Source organism: Poromitra crassiceps (assembly GCF_964638095.1).
Source record: "Poromitra crassiceps genome assembly, chromosome: 4".
In the NCBI taxonomy this organism is placed as follows: Eukaryota; Metazoa; Chordata; class Actinopteri; order Beryciformes; family Melamphaidae; genus Poromitra; species Poromitra crassiceps.
The window spans coordinates 24,494,761-24,521,484 of record NC_139626.1 but is presented as its reverse complement, the minus strand read 5'-3'; the positions used below and the strand labels follow the sequence as shown (position 1 = coordinate 24,521,484).

General features: G+C 42.2%; 1 protein-coding gene across 1 annotated transcript in view; it reads left to right on the top strand.

Moving 5' to 3' along the window:
• Positions 1-26,724, top strand: part of LOC310776003 (integrin alpha-M-like) — a 74,936-nt gene that overhangs the window by 10,669 nt on the left and 37,543 nt on the right. The window contains exons 3-8 of the mRNA XM_083636141.1: positions 3,996-4,087; positions 5,223-5,296; positions 5,852-5,969; positions 11,532-11,659; positions 11,830-11,981; positions 26,256-26,406. Coding sequence (XP_083492267.1) covers positions 3,996-4,087; positions 5,223-5,296; positions 5,852-5,969; positions 11,532-11,659; positions 11,830-11,981; positions 26,256-26,406 — 715 coding nt within the window. The remainder of the gene's footprint in view (positions 1-3,995; positions 4,088-5,222; positions 5,297-5,851; positions 5,970-11,531; positions 11,660-11,829; positions 11,982-26,255; positions 26,407-26,724) is intronic.

The window sequence follows — 26,724 nt, the reverse complement described above, 5'->3', positions numbered from 1 at the left end:
ACTCCTCTACAAAATCATCCCAATCATTCTAGAAGTATTATTTTCTTTAAAATAGAGCTATTCTGGTAATCTGGTGAAAATCTGTATTTTTTCATATCGCAATATATATCGCAGGGGCGGGGAATATCGCAATGTCAGTTTTTTCCAATATCGTGCAGCCCTAGTTTGGTCTCAAATGTGGAAATTTTGACCAGAATCCTTCACACACCACACCAAAAGCCATATATATTGCGGTTAAAAGCTGAAAAAAAAGTGTTTTGGGGGTTAGTCCTGCTTTAAGCTGCCTTCACTCTTCTCTCACCACGAGGTAGAGCGGAGAAAGGTCAGCGGTAAATAGGTCTTGAGAAAGTTTTCTTAGACTCAACACTACAGTTCAGTATCCCCCCTTCAAATTGTCAGTTATTAATTTAAATACAAACACACATTATGTACAGTACTGTATCCTCATACACATACTGTACTCTGCTCAACATTCACACACATTGTCTAACATGACCTCACAGAAATCCTAATCTATCATGTTGGCGGAGCTGATTAATGGGCCTTTATACTAGGGAGTGAGTTTAACCAACCTACTCACTACCTGATAAGACTCACGAGGAATTGGAGCTGATTCACTCGGTTACACTCACTCCCCTAAACTCACCCCACACTCACTGGGCATCTGGGTTCATGGCACCATTGTAACGGCGTTGTGTTGATGGTCGATGCAGCAACCCATGTTAACACATTCACTGCCAACAACGTGTAAACACGTTTTCAGAATCCAGCTGTTGACTGCCAACAACGTGTAAACACGTTCTTGGCATCGATTTTTTTTTTTTAACGGGGGGTTGTGCATCTAACCCTTTTACATATCTTATATAAGTATTGGACGTGTACAACGTGTACAACCCATTCCACCGACCCACTAAGTGGTGACAGTGCTTTCCTGACTAGAGGAAGGCAAGCAAAAAGCAGTGTGACTGAAGCCATTCTCATGAAGGTGGATTGGCGAAGGCGCTTTCATTTCGCGCTGATTGCTGGCGGTGCGGGATTGCAGATTTGCATAGTGGATTGCGGGTGGGACACACTTTGAAACACGCAGCATAAATATGACCAGAATCGCAAAAGCTTCATCAAAGCCCTCAACCAAAACTCCAAGAAGCGAGCGAGTCTAACCAGACTTCCTCAAAGAGCGGCCGCACAGACAGGCTCACACCCGCACAGCAGCAGCAAAGCAAACTGGTGACAAGCGGGGACTACCCCCTAGTCCGACACCAAATTGGAAACAAATCCCATTCTAAAAGGCTTTTAGAATGGGATTTTCAACCCATTCTTTTTTGTTTCTTTTTCGCTATAATTTAGAGTAATTTAATTTCTATTCAGAAATTTATTTGAGAGGTCGAGAGTATGAGAAAGTGCATTTGCAAAGGTAGGAAAGTGCTTGTGACATGGCGCTGCAGCCAAAAAGAACGCCCACAGGAGGGAGGAGTTGAGCAGAGGGAAGTTTACTGCTGTTATGGAGGAAATTACTGTTCAAAACTATTGTTTAGGTCTTACTGATGCCAAAAATGAATGGTTAAAGTGACAGTTCTATCGAATTTCACAAAAAGCCGTTTATCTCTGAATATTTTTTCTGACGCTAAAACCATGCTGTATTCAACTGCTAATGCTTACATAACTACTAACTGTACAAACTAACTCTTTTAGACAGAGAAAGTACACATTCTATTAGTACTTTTGAGATATTGTATGTTCACAAACTCCAAGCAGAAAATAATCCTCGGCTCTTGTAAAATGAGCCACAATCCTCAAAAAACGGCTTGGCAGAAGCTACCTACAGCAAGAAAAAAACGGCTGGCAGTCAATGTGTTAAGGACTTGCCCAGGGGTGGATTTAAACCGCCGACATCCTGCTTCCAAAGTGCACAGGCTAACCACTACACCAAGAGAGCTAGCTCCCTTGGCGGAGCTGATTAACGGTCCTTTATACTGGGGGAGTGAGTTTAACCAACCTACTCGCTAACTGACGAGACTCACGAGGAATCTGAGCTGATTCACTCGGTTACACATGCCCTGTCTTCATCAGCAAAGCAATACCACTGTCTCCACACTATCTCGGACGTTTTCATCCCACACAATGAAATCTCTGTGTCACAACTTACTGTACTGTAGTGTACTGTACTGTACTATAACTACCATATGCGTCTGTATCAACTTATCTATGATGTCAGCTCTCTGTATGTGTCATTGCACCTTATAAAACACTGTAACCTTTTCTCTCTGTTTGAAGAAAATGTATTCCCTGCCCATTGTGCCAGTGGCATTCTCTTCCTCTCATGAGACCTTAAATCATATTAAATATATTCAAGTAAAGCTAAATCTCTGACTCAAGAACTCTTACTTTAATTTATTCTATATTAGTGGGTCAATGTTGAAACAATTAGAACTTTGAGCGCAGCGCATGGTGGCAAATTCGAGCGGTGCGTGACGCCAAGGGTAGCACTGCTGCCGCATGCACGTGGGGAGAACAAGTATTTGATACACTGCCGATTTTGCAGGTTTTCCCACTTACAAAGCATGTAGAGGTCTGTAATCTTTATCATAGGTACACTTCAACTGTGAGAGACCGAATCTAAAACAAAAATCCAGAAAATCACATTGTATGATTTTTAAGTAATTAATTTGCATTTTATTGCATGAAATAAGTATTTGATACATCAGAAAAACAGAACTTAATATTTGGTAAAGAAACCTTTGTTTGCAATTACAGAGATCAGACGTTTCCTGTAGTTCTTGACCAGGTTTGCACACACTGCAGCAGGGATTTTGGCCCACTCCTCCATACAGATCTTCTCCAGATCCTTCAGGTTTCGGGGCTGTCGCTGGGCAACACGGACTTTCAGCTCCTTCCAAAGATTTTCTATTGGTTTCAGGTCTGGAGACTGGCTAGGCCACTCCAGGACCTTGAGATGCTTCTTACGGAGCCACTCCTTAGTTGCCCTGGCTGTGTGTTTCGGGTCATTGTCATGCTGTTAGACCCAGCCACGACCCATCTTCAATGCTCTTATTGAGGGAAGGAGGTTGTTGGCCAAGATCTCGCAAAACATGGCCCCATCCATCCTTCCCTCAATACGGTGCATTCGTCCTGTCTCCTTTGCAGAAAAGCATCCCCAAAGAAGGATGTTTCCACCTCCATGCTTCACGGTTGGGATGGTGTTCTTGGGGTACTCATCCTTCTTCTTCCTCCAAACACGGCGAGTGGAGTTTATGCCAAAAAGCTCTATTTTGGTCTCATCAGACCACATGACCTTCTCCCATTCCTCCTCTGGATCATCCAGATGGTCATTGGCAAACCTCAGACGGGCCTGGAGATGCGCTGGCTTGAGCAGGGGGACCTTGCGTGCGCTGCAGGATTTTTATCCATTACGGCGTAGTGTGTTACTAATGGTTTTCTTTGAGACTGTGGTCCCAGCTCTCTTCAGGTCATTGACCAGGTCCTGCCGTGTAGTTCTGGGCTGATCCCTCACCTTTCTCATGATCATTGATGCCCCACGAGGTGCAAACAAAGGTTTCTTTACCAAATATTAAGTTCTGTTTTTCTGATGTATCAAATACTTATTTCATGCAATAAAATGCAAATTAATTACTTAAAAATCATACAATGTGATTTTCTGGATTTTTGTTTTAGATTCTGTCTCTCACAGTTGAAGTGTACCTATGATAAAAATTACAGACCTCTACATGCTTTGTAAGTAGGAAAACCTGCAAGATCGGCAGTGTATCAAATACTTGCTCTCCCCACTGCCACATACATGTAGTTGAGAAGCACCGCTCTCCCGCGGGTCGTGTGTGTGGGGCTTTAGCCTGCTGTGATCTAGATGTCTTTTTCCCTTGAAATAATGAGGATGTAGGCATCCAGTATTCACGGATGATGAAAATGTGGGGTTTCTTGTAGGTTCTGTGCTAACCTAATAAGCTGTTTGCAAATTTGTCTCTGGTCCCTCTCCTCAGCCTGCTGGTCAGCGCCCCCTTTGCTGCACCAAATAGGACGGGACAAATATATGATTGCTCCACTGAGTCCTGCACTGCCATAACAATTCCAGGTAACCAACAATAATTCTAAATCAACACATTAATTGTTCATCTCCAAATGCTATACATCTTGAAAAAATTATAATAATAAAATAAACAAGCAAACAAGTAAATCATTAGTAGCTCTAAAACAGATGATAGTTATTTTGCAAACCTACAGTAGGACTCAAGTTACCCACTCTCCCTTTTACAAAATGGTTAATTCTAAAATGCATGTTTGATGCTTTCATATCATATCTCATTAATTAACAACACTTTCACTAATGTTAGCTTTGGAGACCTAATTTACCTGTTGGGCAACAGAATAAAAACAATTACAGCTTGAGTTCACCCAAAACTAGCGGCTCGTGCGACCAGCCGTGAGATGTCACTGTCAACACAGTACATGAAATAAGCACAACGAAACGACAGATAGGTAGGATCACAGTGTTTAACTGGGGTTTATATATTTAACGTTACAATTACGACTGAAAATGACAACATAAATAAACAATAAACAAGTTTGATATCCTCGCAATTCAAATCAATCGGGAGTTGTCTTCCCGGAAGCGACCGTTGTTGTTAACGTGACGTCACGGTGATTCGGTCATAAGTTATTTTAGTTTTGATCTATCAGTCATTGTGTAAAAGATGTCAATTTGTTCAAACAATGTGCATGTCATTTAGCAAAGAAAGTCTTTTTATATTCATATTGTTATCACCAGTATCAGGGGAGATTAGCATTTGATTCTTTAGAAACAGTGTAACCCTGTGGTATAGGGATGCACCGATCCACATTTTTTCACTTCCGATCCGATTCCGATACCTGAATTTGGATATCTGCCGATACCGATATTATGCCGATACCAATATTTTTCTTGAATATACAGTATAGGCAAAGATTTGGCCAATTAAAGATTTTTTTTTTAAATATACCTTGCAAAAGCAGACAAAATTAAGAAAATATACAAGGCAAAGAAGGATACTATTATACACGGGCAAATTACGTCCGGCTGTGTGGCCCGCGCTGGAATTCAAAAAAATAATAATAAAATAAATCCTGATTCCGATCCGTCAATTAGTGCCAATATTGGCACCCGATACCGATATTGGATCGGATCTGCCCCCATCCCTACTGTGGTATATTATCTTTCTTTCTCCACCCAGGTTTGCCAGGTTTTGCAGTCAATATGACCCTTGGTTTGACAATGACGAGTGACCCAAAGACAAAAAAGACTATGGTGAGCTGGTAAACTACGATTTACATTTCAAATATCAGCCCACGGGTCCTATGTATAGTATGTATAAAGTATGTTGCTGATAAAAAGCAAATTGTTTCTTTGTTTCAGAAATATAATATGGATACTGGTGCCATGCAAATTACACTAGTGCATATACATACAGATCTGGCACTACATGTCTTTGCTTTGCCTCTGAGGTACCTCTGAGGTGCACGTGTAAGGCTATGTGTAATTTGTCCACAGATTAAATAAAACTGCTAGTTACTAGGATCATTTCAAATTCATAATCTTTTTAAATGGGTATCAAAAATAATTGTTGATGCAATGAGTTTTGTCTACCCATCAGGCTACTACCCAAAATACATATGAATATAAACTGTTCATTTCTTGCATTCAATGATACCTGCTAGGTGCATTTAAAAGTTTGCTGTATTGGCCACATAATGTCAGGTATACATCAGGGACAGGGAGAATTAAATAATGTGTTTTTGCTCTTTTTCTTTCTGCTTGGCTTCTACTGTCTGTTAATCAAGACATGACGTTCTCTCTTTTCAGGCATGTGGCCCAACCATTCCAAAAGACTGCAAAAGTATCACTAAATACAACGGCATGTGCTTGCAGATAGATGCAAATAATAATAAGATTGGACTCTCTATGCCTTCTTCTCCTGAGGGTAAATATGTTTGATATGGAATGCAAGAAGCTGGGGGCATATTTGATAAATGAAATGTACACTGTGAGGGTTCACAACGCGGATTACTAATCTAAATGACAGAAGTGATTGATGTGCGTTTACCAGCTTCTGGTGAGAAAAAATCCTTCAGCTTTGAGTGACTGTCAATAGTCCGTCTGACCGCTTTGAGGCACCAGGCTGGATGTGTTTTATGAGCTTCCTCCATGAAGGGAGATCATTGCTTTTTCCGCTGGCTGGCGAGTTTAGGAGGATATATTAGCACTTCATAAAGGGGCAAAGAGCGCCATCTATCACATGGCGGTGAAAACATGGATTGATGTAAAAAAAAAAAACGTCAATGGCGGGGAATGAGTTGATCACTTTGATGTAATGTTTCCAAGCAGAACAGTATAGTATGGAGAGAATTTCTTGTGGCCACGATTTACTGTAACTTCACAATATGATTTACTGTAACTTCACAATATGATTTACTGTAACTGCACAATATGATTTACTGTAACTTTACAATATGATTTACTGTAACTTCACAATATGATTTACTGTAACTTCACAATATGATTTACTGTAATTGCACAATATGATTTACTGTAACCTCACGATGCAATTCAAACTCTCGTTTTCTGTTCTCGTGCGCATGAGACACAATTTGTTGCCTCGATCTGGTTAAAATGAAGATTGTTATGCGCATGATAATTTGTTCCCTCGATTTACTCTGCATGTGTGCACCAATTGCTATAACATGCCCTCAAACACGATACAGCCATACACAAGCTTATAAAGTGCACATATTGGTGATTCTGTTTGAATGTGGCGCTGCCCTGGGCCTGTTAAAGCCTATGGGCTCTATCTTCCCAAAAGCGCTAATTTAGCGTTTGCGCTCATTTAACGCCGTGCGCAATGCAAATTGGGGGTGGACACAAGCGCATGCCTGTCATAATTGTACTGGGCATTTGCTGCCCCATGCCAAAGCAGGCGTTTCAGCGCTAAAATGTGGGATTGATGGCATTACCCTATCGTCCGCAGCGCGCGATTACTTTGCGCTAAGAGCTTTGAAAAGGACCTCTTACGCGCAAATACCTCTCTGCGCTGGGTGCGCTGCACAGAGATTACGGCTGCGCTTCCAATGCAGAGATATTTGCGCAGTGGAAAGTGGAATTCCTTTTTGATATGTCATTACGCACAGCCTTGCCATGCCAAGACATCAAATTATGCTGCTAAAATTGGGTATTCGCAGATAATTCAGTGAGGCAATCAACTATAACTCACTGAGAAACTTTTATCACATCACAAAGAGGGAAATGAATTGAGAAAACGTGTTGGACAATGGACATAGGCTAATTACCTTCATAACCCGAAGGGTCGTTGGCACCACAGACGATCTGTCAATAAGCTCCCTCTGTCCTTGCAGGAGTGAGTACACTCTATTACGCATGGAGAGAATTACAGCATATTGCATGCCTCGTGCAAACAGCCATTGCAAGACGGGAATCTGATTGGTTTTGATTGACGTAATGCCCAGCCTTGCCTGGCCACGCCTGTGAATAATTCTGGTAGTTAAGACCGCCCCAAATCCCGTTTGCGCAGGCATTTTGGGGCGCAGATGATTTTGGCACGGCTCTAATTTGCGCTTGCGACACGTGCCGTGAACCTTTCCGCATCCCGGCCGAGAATTGCATCCCCAACATATTTCGGGGCTGTTTTAACTTAGAAATCAGGGAGGTCACGTCTACCAGACAATTATATCACTTTTAAACAGTTACATTTCTGTATAAATCATTACAAGTATGCTCCCGTGAGGTGGGGATGCTTTTTGTTGCTGCTCGGCGGGGGAGCAAAACTCGGCAGAACACCTGGCGGACGGTGCAAGGCGAAATGCTATCTTCCGTGCCTTAAAGCCCCATTCAGTAACTTTTCCAACTGCGCCCTCTGCGTGCATTAGTATCGATAATGATATCGCCGTTCAAAGTCAACAAAACACAGCGCCAGAAAGCTCTATGTACATGTTGTGACATCGGGTACTCACCACGTGATGAAATAATAATCCATAGTTCCGTGAAACATCATTTTCGTAGCAAATCCGAATCGAGTTACTTCCTTGCTTTCAGGCAGACAGCGCTTACGCTGTACAGCGCATGCGCACATCCTTTTCGTTTTTTCGATTTTATTGACACGGGACGCTGACAGCAAACTGCTTAGTCCCAGTGCTGGCCAATGGAGGGCGGTGTGGGATAAATAAAGCCGAGAGTCTCCCTATTACCAGTCAATCTACCATGTCCTAAGACTAAAAAGATCTTATATTACAGTGAAAAATGTCAAAAATCTTACTGATTGGGGCTTTAAGGCACGCGCAAACAGGTGCGCAAACGCTATTAGGGGATAGCGCCTTTCGGAAGATAGAGCCCTGTGTGTTTACATGGCCTGAAGGTTAAGTGGCTAAATATGTTGCAATAGACTATTTGGAGGATAAGCCTATCAAGTGTAAACAGACAATGGATATTACAGTTATGAATGAATATGTCTGTGTTACAAGATCGGCCCAGTCGTTCACTCAAATATCAAATTCTGGCTCGTATACTCTCGTGTCTAGGGGTTGACTAGCACTATGATCCCTAACATGATGAACAGAAACAATGAATGAGGCTGATTTGTCAGAGAAATGCGGGTACTCACTCATTAGCTTTACTGTCGTAGCCTCCAGAAGCATCTGACTGGTCCCGATCCTGGGCCAGCTCCACTGTTTTATGCGTGAGGCATCCAAGGCAGTCCTCTTGCGCGCTCATAGTCTCATAAGTGGGACGGAACATAAAGACAGTGGATAGTGCACAATGAAAATATAACCCAGCATAGGTTGTCAACAAACTGCGTTGTCGACCGTACGTGGCCCCAGTCTTCTCTATGACTGATCCCCAGCGCGCAAGCGTGGCGGCCACTTTAACCCCCAGTTACGTTAGCCCCGTGAGACGAAAAGGCGCCGCCTGTCCTTTAGGGTTGTGAGATGTCAACCAAATAGCCATCGTGATGGTTCCACAGTGAAACATCGTGATGGACGATGGCATCGTCGTTGACTGTGGTGTCGTTGCTGTGGTGCTGTACAGCAGGACAGCTGAGCTCTACATGAGCCAGGCAACTGAAGCAGTGGCTGTCATACCAGCAATATTGAACCAACGGCGCAGAGCAAATAACGTTAACGTTACAGATCCTGACCAACGTGTCTGTTGAATTTAACTAGCTGGCAGAAAACTGACAGAATTACTGGCGGATATAACGTAAGATTCGCCTGGGCTTTTGAACCTAATGACAGAGAGAGTTGAGGAGACTGAGGAGAGTTGAGAGAGAAACAGCTGCTGCTGCTCCTGTAATGGAGCGACTTCAACTTTCACTTTGGAAACAGGCGAGTTAAATTCACAGTTGAAGACTTGTACTCAGTTTGGGTTGAGAACAGGAAAGAACGTAAAGTTTCTTCTTTGTCTTAAAAGTTTTCACAACAAAACAACTGACTTCTCACGCGCGGGCGACATAAACAAGCGCACCCAGTTCAGACTTCAGAGAAGCAGTAGAGCGCAGGAGGAGGAGGGGAGGCTTCTCTGAGTCTCAACTGGGTGCGCTCGTTTAATGCCGACGGCACGTCCCCCACGTGTCACGGTACCCAGCAAGCAAAATTACGTCATGATAACGTTGTGATGACGTGTTTCAGTGACGTTCAGGACTAGGCCGGATCACAGGGTGATTTGGGGATGATTTAGACGTCTACGCGGGAACGTCAAGCTGACGTCGAAATATGACCGTTACCATGAATGGATGAATGTTCAGTTATTCTGCTATGTACACAGTGTATTCAGCAACATTATACATAAAGCTATAATTATGTCCAGATTAACAATTTATGCTACATTTTCAAAAAATAAAATACCACCCTGTGTGGGATTTGAACTCAGGATCTACAATTTATGGAAGGGCTATTCTACCACTACGCTAACTGTTTGCTGAAATTATCTGCTGTATCTTGGCGTAATATAGCCTACCGTTTCAAAACATGGACCCCTTGTTCTTTTTATACCGGTATACATCCATGTATACATCCATGGAGTCGGGACAGTTTTAATACAAACGAAAGCTAATTTAATTCAAACCTTAAAGCAGCTACGAGCAAGATTTTCGATTGTTATTAAACAGTCTAAATTTAATATCAATGCATCACATCTTACCTCTAATAGTAGACGAGACCAACGCAGAGTAGTCTCGCTTGAACCCCGAGTGAATCGGTGGCCAGGGCAGATCAGGAAGTGAAATGAAACGGTTTGCAGCAGCCACTTCGGCCATAACCACAAAATAACTTCCAAAAAACCTGTTAGAATATAACGAGAGATGTTCACGAGATTATGCATTGCGTTCTCCTTGTTTATGGTATGTTGCTAGGCAGCGCGAATGGGGGAATGCAGGCAGCTGCGTTTCACTTCCGGGTTTCACTTCCGGGTTTAGCCGGTCCGGCGGTAAGGAGAAAGAGAGAGAGAGCCCGCTGTTGACGCGAGTTTAGACAGACACAGACTTAAGAGAGCAATCTCCGATTCACACGGCTTTGGGCTCAGCTACTATTATAGGTAAGATGTGATGCATCAATATTGTAATTATACTGTTTAATAACAATCGAAAATCTTGCTCGTAGCTGCTTTAATCTCGAAGAATCATTGAGGAATTCCCTCAAAATTGGCAAGTGTCACCCTATAACGTTTGTTTACCCAGTGCTCCTGTTAGGCTATGAGACACAAATATAGCCTATGTAGGATTATGGCAGAAACTTGTTTTATATTTAAAACGTTGGCGTCAAGTCTTGGATCTGACATCACAGTGTAACCGTCTACAATCTGTGTAAGAAGAACCCCGAAACACATTGCAGACAATTGCAGGATTCCCCGCAATTCATCTCCTCGTAGTCCCACCTCCACGAATAAACAGTTTGTTAATCAGCGCAGATTGTCCCCATGCAAGTGCTGATCACTCGGATTTTGGATAAATACATAGCCCAGGCTGAGAAATACGTGACTGATTGCAACCATTTAGTTATCCTCATGGATTTTTCAGTGGTGACTGGTGAGTGAAATTAGTTGGATAGTGATTATACAGTGATAATCTGGGTCAGATCTGACTTGTTCGTCCGGGTCCGTCCGTGCTTGCTGGGTAAGTGGACTACTTGGTCTTTTTTATGATTAAAACGGCAAAATTCTAATTCGAACAGATAATTAATCACGTCGATGATCCAATATAGAAGGCTCAGAGGTCAATAGGGGGTCGGCCCATCACGATGGTCGATGTCATCATCCATCATGCCAACCCTACTGTCCTTACAACTGAACACCACACACATCAAAGACAAATCAGCCACAACTAATAGAAGTGAATATTATCATATCTACGCGGGAAGGGGGACGACTGTAACATCTGTGTTTCTTTGAGTTTGATAATCTTAACTCACTACAGCCTCTTAATGGTACTTCAAATTGACATAGAAACTGTTGACGCAAACCCATTTATTTTCTTTGACAGGGTGCATCATCAAAGCAGACATTGCATTTTTACTGGATGGCTCAGGCAGCGTATCGCGCGAAGACTTCAATACAATGAAGACTTTTGTGAAAGATCTGATCCACTCATTACTGGGAAAAAAGACACAGGTGGGATTATGTTCATAGTGCCACTGTGCCAGATAGCATGACTCAGAGAATTCATTCTTTGTCCAATGTTAAATAAAATAAAATAAATTATATACCACCAATGTATTTCTAATTCTTCCAACAGGAGTGTTTAATACATATTTCACAACTTTTTCTCTTTCTTTTTTCAGTTTGCAATTGTCCAGTTTTCATCACGATCCAAGACTGAAATCCATTATTACTTTGATAATTTTCTCAGCTCTGGATCTTGGGAAGAGAACATTGGTAAAATTAAGCAACAGGGTGGAATGACTTACACAGCTGAAGCCATCCAACGGGTTGTGTAAGTGCCTTTGCAATGATAATGTACCACAACTCCCAGTACTCACATTGCCCTTGCACAGCTACAAAGGGAAGTCAATAGTTTTCTTAAGGCCTAATTTCACTTGTAAACGTTTTTTTGGAAAAACTTTCATGTGGTTGTAAAAAAAAACATGCATGCAGGAAATTGAAAGTTGAGACCATCTTCCAATTTGATCACACCAGCCGTGATGTCTGCGACTTAAAATGAATGCGGGCCAGCAGCCTGCATGTTGCACCAGCTGAACGTAAGTTCTGTCTTAAGTTAGGGTGTAAAGTCCACACTAACTGCTACGTTCAAACTAGTTAGTTTGACACTAAAGTTGTGTCTTTGTTTAGTTGCACCATGGAGACGTAAGGTACATCTTAACTAGTCCTTAAACCTCACACTAGCCAAAATAGTGTCAAGCACGGTGGAAACGGTGTTTATTTACCGTTGTTTAATTAAGTGGAATGAAAACAGTCGCGACATGTTGCCCCCACCGCAAATTAGTGCTTTCATATTTCATCAACACTAACCAAATGAGAACGTTATTGAGTAACGTTAGTTTACATTACATCATTTGTCAGATGCTTTTATCCTAAGTGACTTACAATAACACGTTTAGGTTCACAATAGGCTACTGTTAACGTTTATCTGTGAGCTCTTCATCAGCATTTTAGGCTAATTTACGACCATCCTGCCTCGCTAAATTGTTGCTGTTATTTTAATTTGTATGCTGTGACGCAGCTTGTGGAAAACAAAAGCGTGAGTCATAAATATCAAAGGGTGTAATTTATCACGGAGAACACGTTACGACACAAAACAACGCTGCGCCATGGTGCCAATATTGCCAGCTGTGCCAATTACCTACTTTACGGAGGACTTTACACCTAGTAAGACGTAGGTGTAAAATTTAAGTTCTAACTTATGCCTACATTGTAACTATTTCACTTGGTGCAACCCAAATATTTTTAGTAGTGCGTAAACTCTGACTTAGTGAGACTTTACGTTCAAACTAGCTTACGTTTCAACTTACTGGTGCAACCCACTGCAGGGGCGTAAAGTGTGTGTGTGTGTGTGAGGATCACATCGATTTTAGAACTTGGACTTCATTTTGATGTCAACTAGGGCTGCTCAATCGTTCCTATTTTCATATCGTCCAATCGTGGTCATTAGAGATTGGCGATTGATGATAATCTATTAATTGGCCGTCATTTTAATTATTATTATTATTTTTGATAAATAGACCTATTCCTTTTTAATGGCATTAATAATTTGGAGGGAGAAAACAATCGATCATATTATTGAATACAGCATTTATAAGAGAAAAGATGAAAGAGAGACCGATCATGCATGCGGTCTGAAGTCGCCTCATGCTTGCTTAAACTCTTCATGACTTTTTTCCTGCTGTCTCCTTTTTCATGTTCATTTTGGATGATTTAACACCGGCTGTAAGGTAATGTAACTGTTGCACTCTTCAGGCTGAAGTAAACTTTTGAACAAGAACGCCATGTTATTCACAGGTGCATGCATGGCTCCATATACAGTAGCTCAGTGGTATGGCTGCAGAGAGAACACGGCAAACAACACAACCACTTCCGTTTCTAGCCTTAACTAGAACGACTGCACCGCGGATTTATGCCTCCACCATTAGTTCATTCTTGAGTCCAAATCGCCATTTGAGGCAAATTGGAAGAAATTCCGTCAAGGCGCTCCTGAGGTGTTGCGTTACAGAGCTTGGAAATTGGGTGTGTGAGGTCACAGTGACCTTGAACTTTGACCTTTAACCATCAAAGTCTAATCACAGGAATCAGTTTATCCTTGAGTGCAAGTGGAGGTTTGAGGCAAATTTGATTAAATTCCGTCAAAGCGTTCCTGAGATATTGCATTAACAAGCATGAAAACATTCTAAGTTTAAGTGATTCTGCTGTAGTACATTAAATGCAAAATCTGCTTTTTTGTTGTTGTTGGTTAGAATTGGAACCCAAATTCTGCTTTTCTGACACCATTTCTTGTCCAGACAATGAAAAGTTAGTTGTGCTTCTCTCAATAGAGTAGCGCAGGAATGAGTTCGTAAGTGGCACTTCGGTTCATAGGGGGTAAAATGTATGGCGTTAACAAGCTTGAAAATGGCGTTGGAGAGATCGCAGTGACCTTGACCTTTGACCTTTGATCACCAAAATGTAATCCGTTCATCCTTGCGCCCAAGACGTTTGAGCCAAATTGGAAGAAATTCCATCAAGCCGTTCTTGAGATATCGCTTTAACGAACTTGGGAATGGCATTTGTGAGGTCACAGTGACCTTGACCTCAAGGCATTCCTGAGATATCGCGTTAACAAGCTTGAAAATGGCGTTCGAGAGGTCACATTGACCTTAGCCTTTCACCTTTGACCACCAAAATCTAATCAGTTCATGCTTGAGTCCAAGTCGATGTTTGAGGCAAATTTGATGAAATTCCGTCAAGGCATTCCTGAGATATTGCGTTAACAAGCTTGAAAATGGCGTTTGAGAGGTCACAGTAGGGCTGGGTATCGTTCAAAATTTTTCGATATCGATACCGTTTCGATACTTGGATTTCGATACCGGTTCCTGAACGATACTTTTTTCGATACGAATTTTTAGAAAAATCCATTTGAACAAAAATAAAACTGCATTACACATTGAAATTATTTTACAAATCTTTAGTTTTCCCCCCATCTTAAGTTTTACAGCAGAAAAAAATAAAACCTACTGTATTTAACATAACTTTAAGTTGTCTAAACTTATTGCCGTCCCTACAAAAAATATTGGAGTACTACAAAGGAAAGAAATGTAAAACAAATAAATCAGTGGAATAGTTTTCAGTGCAAAACAGAGAGTTGCAAATCTGTGTTTAATGCTCACTGATGCAACAGAACTCTATTCTTGTCCAAACTGATGAGATGGATCCACTTCATGCATGGGAGACTAGTTGAGCATTGACTAGCCTATCAATAATGGCACAAAGTGAATCCCATTTATATTCAACAAACTATCATGACATCAGCGTTTGTTAACGAGTTGCTAAAAATACATAATGGGTGATAACTGCCCGCTTGCACATAACGTTAACGCTAATTAATGAAACATCTAACGCTAGCATTGCAGATCAGTGTTTAATGCTCACTGCTGCAACAGAACGTCATTCTTGTCCAATCTGACGAGACAGCTCCACTTCATGCATTCACTTACTAGCCTATCAATATAAATGAATCGCATTTACATTCAACAAACTATCATGACATCAGCGTTTGTTAACGAGTTGCTAAAAATACACAATGCCCGCTTGCGCATAACGTTACGGCGGCAATTAATTAAACGATCTAATGCTAGCGACAACTCACAGCCAGATGCATGGATTTGTCAGACTGAGGGATCTGATAACCACTAACATCAACAACAATTTGTGGTAAGCTGACCCACCTCGCGATTATTTCTCTTGTCTGTGGAAACCAGTCCTTGTTGTTTTTGTTTCTTTCCCTGCTTTTCATCATCTTCGCCATATACTCCAGGATAGGACTAGCTTGAGTGGCTAACTTCTTGTATACTATATCGGCACCGCACGCCTGGCTCACAACAAACACACCGGCTAAAGTGGGCGTAACGTTTCTTGCATGCCTCTACATGACAGCCAATCACCAGCCGTATTAGAGCGCGGTGTGCAAGCATGTCGCATGCTTATAGGCTCAATGACGCTGTTTTGTTTTGGTATCGAAAATTGGTATCGTTTGACAAGGGAGGCTTCGATACCCCTTAGTATCGATGCTTTCATTTCGGTGCCAAGTAAGTATCGAAACTCGATACCAAGTCCTAGGTCACAGTGACCTTGGCCTTTGACCACCAAAATCTAATCAGTTCATCCTTGAGTCCAAGTCGATGTTTGAGGCAAATTTGATGAAATTCCGTCAAGGCATTCCTGAGATACCGCGTTAACAAGCTTGAAAATGGCATTCGAGAGGTCACAGTGACCTTGACCTTTGACCACCAAAATCTAATCAGATCATCCTTGAGTCTAAGTCGATGTTTGAGGCAAATTTGATGAAATTCCGTCACGTTCCTCAGATATCGCGTTAACTCATTGAGTGCCACGGACGTCGATCGACGTCAAATGCGTTTTTTGACGGTGGGACGTGGATCAAAGCCTCCTGGATCTCCTGTACAAATATTGTAGCTTTTGGAGGTGTATAACCTATTTTACAGACCCATTAGGTGGCGACAGTGCTCTCCAGATTAGAGGAAGGTCCGGAAAACTGCAGGAAAAACCCCCGTGATCAAAGAGAAACCGCTCATGCTGCAGCCAGAGCCATATAGATGGCTCTGACTGCAGCTTGGCTGCAGCTGATGTTGGCTGCCAACAGCAGTCAATCCGCGCACACAACTGAGCTCCTCTGCCTCTGTCTGTCTGTCTGCATAGTTTCTTCACACGATTAGCCGCCAGAAAGGCAGCACCCGACGCCGAAGGGCCAAACCTTTCCATGCAGTCCGGTTTGCCATTTCCTTGTCGCGCTGGGAGCCGGCGCAAAAAAACGGAGGCTCCGAAAATAGACTGGGTGCGTGTGGGGAGGAGTTTGCAGCTGAGGGGGGGGAGAGGGGGGTGGGGCACGCATGCACCACACAACTACACCACGTCACTACATCAGAAAATATTATCTTCAGACTCAGAATGTGCTTGAAATGCTGCATTTCACAAAAGGCGGAATAACTCAGCTTCTAATTTGAAAAGTGTCTTTTTGCTCAAAACAGCCTATCTTCTCCGGCTCATAACTAAAGAACGGAAAATGGGATCAATAAACTTTTTTTTGTAGATGATAGAAGAGAGTCTCATCGTTCTTTGTGCGTGTTCGGTGTTTACTTGATTTAGTAATATCACACAATATTCTGTGGGCCTCGAGAAATCACTGAAAACGCTCTGAAACTCTGGCACTGGGAGCGTCCGTTCTCCAAAAGTGGCTGGCACTCAATGAGTTAACGAACATCGGACGGACAGATGGACGTACGGATGGACCTCACCCTGCTCTTGGAAGTCGTATCGTCCTTATCACTAGTACAACACAGGACAGGTGTGACCGGCCAGCCAGACTCACTCGTACCGGAATCGGAGTCACAAACAGATGGAATTAAAATGTGTCAGACGCGGGAGACAAAGCTACGGCTTCAGCAGACGAGTTCTGAATAACGTTAGGTTGGCTGGCATGACAATGACATCTTAGCGTCTAATGTTAGCATCGCTAGCAGGATGCTAGCTAACGATCAAGCAAATTCTGGGATTACTAACGTTACCCAACATGTAATTCAAGATCGCTAAAATGTGTTGTTGACAATATGACTATGCTGTCTGTTAATGTTAGACCATCTAAGAGCAGCTATCTGCTACGGTTTTTCACTGTCTGCAGTGCACAGTGAGACTATCATTTCACAGCACACTGTGGGATATGTCACTAATCACACAGTAACATGAACGTTTACAATCATGACCACCATTACATAATGTTAGGCAAACTACAGATAACTAAATAAATGGTTAGTGATAATTCAATGACAATAGCCAATGAGCTGCATTGAGTCATTCTGTCCCATGCTTTTTGGTTTTGCCCTTCACTATCAGGATTCTGGGCAAAAATATAAAGCTTAATTTATACTTATTATAAAGTGTCGCTCAGCACATGGTCGCAGACGAAAAATAAAGTGTCGCTCATGTTGCTGCATTTATGCTTTCTCCTCGGCTCAATGGTCACGTGACGCTATAGACAGAGGGAGGCAGAGAACTAGTGCAGACAGCCAAGAAAGGGAATGCTGTCAGTGAACCCACATCGGAAGATGTAACTGCAGCCGCATATAACGACACACAACCACACAACTCACCTCCTCTCTCTCTGGGAAGTTGGTCACGGTGTTCTTTGTGATTTTCACGAAGTCATACATCAAGGACATGCTGATAAAAATAGCGGGGACACGTTCATTCATTTCATTTCAGCGAAAACTAAAACAAGGAAGTCAAGCGCGTGCCCGTCTACATGTATATAGCCAATCACACTTGCGCGACATTATGTGACGTAGTCAGCGACACTAGAAATTTCACTAGGTAGCCGACACTTGAAAGTGTCGACTCAAGTCCTCATTTCTGTTGGCGACCGTTTCAAAAGTGTCGGCAGACAAAGCATAAATTGGGCTTTAGGCCTACAAAATAACCCTCCAACTGGAGGCGGAACTCGCCATCTTCGGCTGCTCGGAGTCCTCTTTGCTCCTCCCAACGGCTGTGCAGCAATCTCTGACACAGAGAATGACGGTTGCCAAGAAACTAATTCTGAAGAATTAATTCTGAAGAATCATGTCTGTCAGCTGTGGCTGACAGACATGATTTCAGTTATACGTATGGAGAGACTCAGGTTCCAGAGGTCAAATTCACATTTTTTGTTATTTGGGAGCCGTTCTGACCTATTTTGATCAGGCTAAAAGCGGTAATTGACTTCTTTTGGATCCCTTGCACAGTATTATTATTATTTTTTTTTGTAAGCATATTTTCTATGACTGGTAGCACCATTTTGTAGCATTGTAATGTTGAATGTATGTATATATGTTTTCCTTTCCTTTCCTTTTTTCCTGTTCTTGATTTGTTTTTTTATGTTCAGAAAAAGTAAAATAAAATATTGGGGGGGGGGAAATCGCCTTAAATATCGCTGTAGAAAAGCCAATTGGAGATCACTCCCTTCAATCGTCAATATACGATTTGATCGCAAATCGCAGCAGCCCTAATGTCAACGACCTGTAAAGTTTTGTGACTGCACTCCACCCTGATCTCTGCTGTGAAATTCCATTAGCTCATAGAGGTTCCAGTATATTTCCACTTCCCAGTCCACAGCTACCTTGATCTTTCATAAGAGACAATACAACCTTGGTCTAGTCACAAGACAAAATACATGTTATCGGCTTCAGGAATTCTCTGCAGGATGGAGAGCAGAGTCCACAAAAGACATCTTAGAAGAGCCATAGATCATTATGGAACAGAGTTGATAATGATCAACAACCAATTAATAAGCAATCAATCAATAATTTTACTGTCACAAGCCGCAAATACAAGAAAGGCATGGGCGGGAGTCGGGGGAGTGTCCAAATTGCTCTCTGAACATTTTTCTCACAGCCACAACAGCCATCTTTGTTGTCCTCGCTTACGCTTGCTAACGAATGTTGCTAACGTTAGTTGCTATTGCTAGCCTTGCTCCATTGCTCTCACAGTGCATACAGTAGTCTATGCTAGCTGTTGCTGGGTAACTTTTAGCCAGAAGAAAACGCCAGAGTGTGGATATTATCTCCAGACCTCGCGTCACCAGCCTGCCGCTTGACATCTTCCTATCTTCCACAAAATCGAGGTAATCTTATTTGCTAGCGTAATAGCATAGCATGACATTAACGCTACATGTGCATTTGTCATTACAGGAGGACTAACATTAGAGTAGCAGAAGTTACCGTGCTAATGTTAAACATTATTACATGCTGCACAGATTCGGACGTAGACGGTAAACAAACGCAGTTCTGCTTACCTACCTCTTTGAGATGAGGCAGAGCATATACTCATCTATATCTATCTAATGTTAGATCAACTGTATCAATCAATGAGGGGGAACAAGGGGGTTAAACTACTCTAGATAGTTTATCCACCTCTGCATTTACGGTACTTACCAATCGCACGTAGTGTTGGGTAAACAAACGTTAACGTTATACAGCGATTAATACAGTTATACAATGATTAACGGTGTCATTCGTTTCTTCAAGGGATGGCCGTCCAGTACCAGTGATGGGGACACACAACAGAGGATCAAAGGATTTGTGAAAATTGACGCTATAATCTTCTGCTCTCCTGAGATTGAGATTTGCTTTGAACCATTTGTAGCTAGTAACTATCTGCCAGTGACTGGAGAATATTGTTATTTGCTTGTTTTAATGCTTTTGTCAAAAAACATTGCCAACAAAGATAGCCTTGTTGTATATTATCATGTATCTGAATGTCACAAAGATGATCACAGAACGAGCCTATTGGTTGTCTGGTCAGAGGTGTGGCCAATTAATTTGATCAGAAATAAACAAAATCGATATGAAACAGTGTTTGGTTATATTGTGTCAAACGGCAATCTTGGATTAAAGCTGCATTCAGCAATGTTTTTGTGTTAAAATAAGTGTTAAATGGCTCTATGTTCTGACAGCAATCACTGAAATAGAGTGTTTGGTCAGTGACTAGAAACCCCCCAATCCCCGCTGTCCTATCTCTCTCCTGTAGTCCTGCAGGCAGGGCGGACGTTTCTCAGAAAATGTCAACTTTTCTCTGATTGGTTCAAAATTGGCGCCGACCTCAAACTATCCTATCAGAGAAAAATTGACATTTTTTGGAAACGGAAGGTCAGATCGCGATCCCTGTAAGGACTATGGGCCTGTCTGATTCTCAAGTGAACGAGCTATATAGGTGGCATTTCTAGGTAAGAAGTTGTAATTAGGCCAGTTTGATACATAAGTTCACTGAATTTGCAACCTTTCTTTTATTTTATTTTTATTTAACCTTTATTTAACCAGGTAAGTAATTAAGAACAAATTCTTATTTAGAATGGCGACCTGGCAGAAGGCACAGCCTTTTGAGGGATAGGGGGTAGGGGATACAATAAATACAAAGTTACTTAGAACAAATTAAAACAAGTTAAAACGCAGTTAAAACATAGCAAGACAGACAGAGCAAATAAAATAAAACAAAAACAGTCGGAGCAGACAGGCAGGGGAATAGAGTTAGTTTAGGAAGCAGTTGCAGGTGTCAGTGAATATGTCCATGATAGAGTCCTTGAAAGCTGATTTGGAGATGAAATTGTCCAGTTTTAGTGTTTTTTGTGCCATTCCAGTCTGTGGGCACAGCAGAATGGAAAGATGACTGACCGATTACAGAGTGAGTTTTGGGGACTTTCAGCAGGATGAGGTTAGCAGAACGGGTGTTGTACGCGGCAGGAGCAGTATGCAACAAGCTACACAGGTAGGGGGGTGACAGACCAAGGAGAGTTTTGTAAATTAGCATGAACCAGTGTATTTCGCGACGGGTATGTAGAGATGGCCAGTTAACAGAGGAATATAAAGTGCAGTGGTGAGTTCTGAAAGGGGCATTTGTAGCAAAATGGATGGCAGAGTGATAGATAGTGTCTAGCTTTTGCAGAGTAGTTTTGCAGGCAGATCGGTAGATGGTGTCGCCATAGTCTAACATGGGAAGAACTGTCATTTTAACCAGGGTGAGTCTAGCAGAGTGAGTGAAAGAGGAGCGCATTCTATAAAGAAATCCAATTTTTGTTTTGACCTTGGCTCGCAACTTTTTGATATGTTGAGAGAATGACAGAGTGTTGTCCAGCCATATGCCCAGATATTTATATTCAGAGACCTGCTCTAGGGTCGCTCCACTGAGGGTACTGATCAAAGGTGGTGACATGAGCACAGTGCCCTTTTCACTGAACCACATGACCTTGGTTTTAGAGGTGTTTAGGATGAAGCGTAGGGAGGAGAAAACCTGTTGTAAGCTATTGAAACTAGACTGGAGCATTGTGACTACAGCATCTGGGGTAGGGCCAGAGGCGTACAGAATGGTGTCATAGGCATATAGGTGAATGAGTGAATCACCAACAGAGGTAGCTAAGTCATTTATATACACAGAAAACAAAGTTGGACCTAATATGCTGCTAACTAATGGCTTTGGCTTCAACCATTTAGGCAACCCATTAACTCATTGAGTGCCATGGACGTCTTTCGACGTCCAATTAAATAGTGACGTAGAGTGCCAAGGACGTCTTTCGACGTCCAATGCGTTTTTTGCCGGTGGGACGTCGATCAAAGCCTTCTGCATCTCCTGTACAAATATTGTAGCTATTGGAGGTCTATAACCTATTTTACAAACCCATTAGGTGGCGACAGTGCTCTCCAGATTAGAGACAGGTCCTGAGAAACAGGAGGAAAAAGCCGTGATCAAAGACAAACCGATGCATGCTGCAGCCAGAGCCATATAGATTGCTCTGCCTGGAGCTGACGTTGGCTGCGAACATGAGTCAATCCGCGCACACAACTGAGCCCCTCTGTCTCTGTCTGTCTGTCTGTATAGTTTCTCCACACGATTAGCCACCAGAAAAGCAGCACCCGACGCCAAACCATTCAGCAGTCCGGTTTGGCTCTTCTCTATCGCGCTGGGAGCCGCCCGGCACACACAAACGGAGCACTCCGAAAATAGAGTGGGTGCGTGAGGCTGTGTAGTGTGGGGAGGAGTTTGCAGCTGAGGAGGGGAGGGGGGGAGAGGGGGGTGGGGCACGCAGGGCATCACACAACTACACCAGGTCACTACATCAGAAAATATTATCTTCAGACTCAGTGAATGTGCTTGAAATGCTGCATTTCACAAAAGGCGGAATATCTCAGCTAATAATTTGAAAAGGCTGTATTTGCTCAAAACGACCTATCTTCTCCGGCTCATAACTAAAGAACGGAAAATGGTATCAATAAACTTTTTTTTGCTGATGATACAATAGAGCCAGTTCGTTCTTTGTGCGTGTTCGGTGTTTACATAGTAATATCACACAATATTCTGTGGGCCTCGAGAAATCACTGAAAACGCTCTGAAAACTCTGGCACTGGGAGCGTCCGTTCTCCAAAAGTGGCTGGCACTCAATGAGTTAATACAAGCAAACACACAGACCTGGTTTTGATCAGTTTTTGCATTTTTTTGTGCTATGGATAAAGTTCAACATTTTAAGAAAAACAATAAACAGGTGACATTTTGATGTAGCCTAATTTATCTTCACATGTAGCCTACTCATTCAAGAAATGTCTTTCAACAGTGCAAACAGCAATTTTACATAGCTATTTTTTTGAATAGACAGACCTGCAAGAGTTTACATCATTAGTGCAAAACATTTTAGATTTCAGATGAAATCTTCTGAATAAAAGGACAATTAGGCTATTGAAAAGTATGGATTAGACTGAGGATATCTCTGATTACTGTAACAAGTCTCACACCTGCAATAGCCTACTGTTTTAAGCAGGGGCTACAGCTTTTAAGAGTAATTCAATCACTTTCAAGGTACCTAAACCAGGCTCTCGAAGCCTTTATTATCACATCTAAATATATTGACAATGTGAAAAAACAATGGCATTGTGATGCCTGGTGAGTGAGGAACTTGTTTTGAGTGCTCCCTGTGTCCTGCGCGCAATATTTTTTTCCCCATGATGGCGAAGGCTAGGCGAATGCATGAATCGCCCCTCTCTGCCTCTGATTGGCTGACACTGTCCACAGCCTCTCGCTAGGCTGCTGTAACATAACATCGGGCCGGTGTCACCGGCTACATAGGGGGAAAGGCAGCGGTGCCATTGCCAGCGGACGAGACTCCTCTGTGGAGTTTACTCGCTCAAATAGCTTTGTACTACAGTGTCTCTGGAATACGGGACAAAGCACGTCCCGTATCAGTTCAATACGGAACACGTCTTTTTGTTTACAAATACGGCACGATTCCGTATTTTAAGGGACGGTTGGCAACCCTACTTTTGAGATACAGGGAAGTATTGAAATGGGTCTATAGCAGTTTGGGTCAGCCTGATCACCACCTTTGAAGAGTGCACACACTATCGCTTCCTTCCATGCTGATGGAATCTCTGCTGAGCGGAGGGACAGGTTAAAGAGTTCCTTTATTGGAGCTGCGATGATGGGGGCCACAAGCTTAAAAAAGAAAGGCTCAAAGTCAAGACCGTCAGACCCTGCAGGTTTTTTGGGGGAGTGAGAAGAATGACTGGAGGGTTCCGGGCTTTGAGGGTCAAAGGATTCCCGGCTCTTGCATTGGGCAGGGCGAGAGGAGGAGGCAGGATTGGCAGAGTCAAAAATGTGACCAGACTTGATGAAATGCTGATTCAAAATATTGAGCATGCGAGCCTTGTCAGTGACTATTACGTCACCGTCAGTGAGTGACAAAGGCAGCTGGGTGGGAGGTACCTTTCTAGGTACCTGGTTATGGATAATTCTCGAGGAACCATACCATGCATACTTTGGTGGGTTAGGGTAGGGCTGGGCGATATGACCAAAATCTCATATCCTGATATAGGTAATTTCATATCCCGATAACGATATACATCACGATATAGCATATTTTCTGTAAATTCAATTTATAGTTTATATAAAATGACCACCTGGTCATTTATTTATGTAGCAGTTAAACCAGTTAAAATGTTGTCAAACCTCACAAAGGATACATCCATTCAGAATACAGATAAGCATGGCTATTCTTTACAACACAAATAATAATAATTAGTTGCAGGGCAGTAGAATGAAACACAAACTGAACCACACCACCAGTTCGATTTTCAAAGATTACATTACAGCAAAACGGGTAGAATAAAAGTTATTTAGCCTATAGTTCAGTCCAGTTCAGTCCAGTTCTCTCAGTTCGTTTATAAAGGAACACAAATGCTCCACTTCGGGATTTCCATGTTTCCAGTTCAGTTCACTCAACAAAAGTACTCCAATCCGGGATTTCACGGTTATCCAACACAACTCTGAAAGCTATAAGCTAAAGCTAACGATAGACGTTTTGTTGTCGTCTCCTCAATGGATTTCCTTGGGATGATGGGAGGAGGTGTTTTGCCAGGTTTAACGTTAGGAGGACACATGCAAATATGGATCAAACTCGGACTTAACACAGCGCAAATGCCTGGGTAGACTAGGCGGACGGAGTGGAGGTAACATCTCCCTGCTCTTTAGCCTACTCACCGGCTGATTTGTGCCAGTTATAAAGGGACGCAAGAGTCTGGTGCGTGTGTGGCGGACGTGAGTAAAAAGAGAAAACAGAATGAAGAAAGCACAGCGTCATCCAAATGACGGACAATATCGCCATAAAGAGTGTGATTTGCAACACGATATAAACGATAGAGCATCATATGAGACTAAATACATTTTATTTCGTCCAGACGAAATATGGTCATATCGCCCAGCCCTAGGTTAGGGTATCCCATAATACCTTGCGCCCCTTCCAAAACGACGAAGAAGAACGGAGCAAGCCCGAGCAAGCCCCTAATGGCGGCGCCCACAAAGCTTCCCACATCAGAAAAAGTGAAACATTGTTGGCTAAATAACAAACATCTGTCACTCACTTTCTTTTAATTTTTATTCTAGAATAGTCAATAATGTCAACCTTTACTTAATTTCAGTGCAGTCAGATGTTTGTACAGTGTCAGGAAAGTCACTTTTGAACAATAGTAGGAAGCATCTTACCTGAGACTGTTCTGGACAGCAGCCGGCTAGTTAGGTTGCTAGCTAATGTTAGCATTAGTTTAGAAAACCCACTCCGCATGCCCCAAAGCAGGACTTACACTGTAGAGCCAGGAGGATAGCAGCATGGCAGACCTTCAAGTGTAAGTGGAGTTTGTTTTAACCGTGCTTTATTAAATGACAAGCTGTCATTGCTTAAGTAACGTTACAAATTTGTTGGTGAAATGCAACGTTTTCGTTAGCTTGGTTTCACGCTTTTAATTTTAAGGCCGAAACGGGAAATGGTTTGAGTAGATTGAATTGACACTGGTCTGTCAATTCTATCATTTCACATGTACCATTTCACTTCTTCGCCTTCAAATTAAAAGTGTAACAATGAAACGTTCGCCTGTGAAGCCTTGACCTGTTTGGATTATAATAACGTTAGAGAAAACTGCCATCAGCCATGCAGTTTTATACTAATTTATTGCCAAATGCTTTGGGAAACAACTTCATCAAGCTTGGTCAGAAAAGGTCTGTCTATTCAATGGAAACAGCATCAGTGCGACCTGTCGCGTGCGATGCTACCTTCAAGAATGAGGATGTCTGAAACAAGTTTTTTTTAATCACCTATATTAAAATGAGATACCTAATTAAATAATCATCTAGTTAGGTAGGTATCTAGATGATATTAAGCTTCCTTGCATTACAGACACAACCTATATGTATTTTTTCACACGGAATCCAATGCCGCCATCCCTGAGTCTCTACGAGTTACGGTTGCAGAGATACGTCCGCCCTGCCTGCAGGACTACAGGAGAGAGATAGAGGACAGTGGGGGGTTGGGGGTTTCAAGTCACGGACCAAACACTCTATTTAAGTGATTGCTGTCAGAATACAGAGCCCTTTAACACTTATTTTAACACAAAAACATCGCTGAATGCAGCTTTAACTAATTAACAACACAAAATATTGGCCAATTAACCAGTACCACATTGCATCTTTCTTTTGACAGCAAAGACGTCTTTTCAACATCAAGGGGATCCAGACTAAACAGGAAGAAGGTCTTGATAGTCATTACGGATGGACAATCTCATGATAAGGATTTATTACAAGATGCAGCAGACTCAGCTGATAGAAAAAGCATTGTCCGATTTGCAATTGGGGTAAGTTATTTGGCTCACTTTAACATAGTATAGATCAATAGTGAGATACTCTATTCTGAATCAACAACAACCAAAGAGCAGAGACAAGAAGGTGGGTTACTTTCTCTTTACATTTGAATATGAGTTCTGGGCCCTTGTGCACCAAGTAGGATTGGTCGATTGTTTGGTCGACGTGCTCCGTCGACAAGATTCACGTTGGTCGAGCAATCGCTGTTATTAATAATTTCATAGGAGAAATTCAATTTCATAAAAATAAAAGCGATCCGGAACAAAGTAGTGGAAGCAAGTTGCAACACGGACCTTTTCTAGAAGCACACA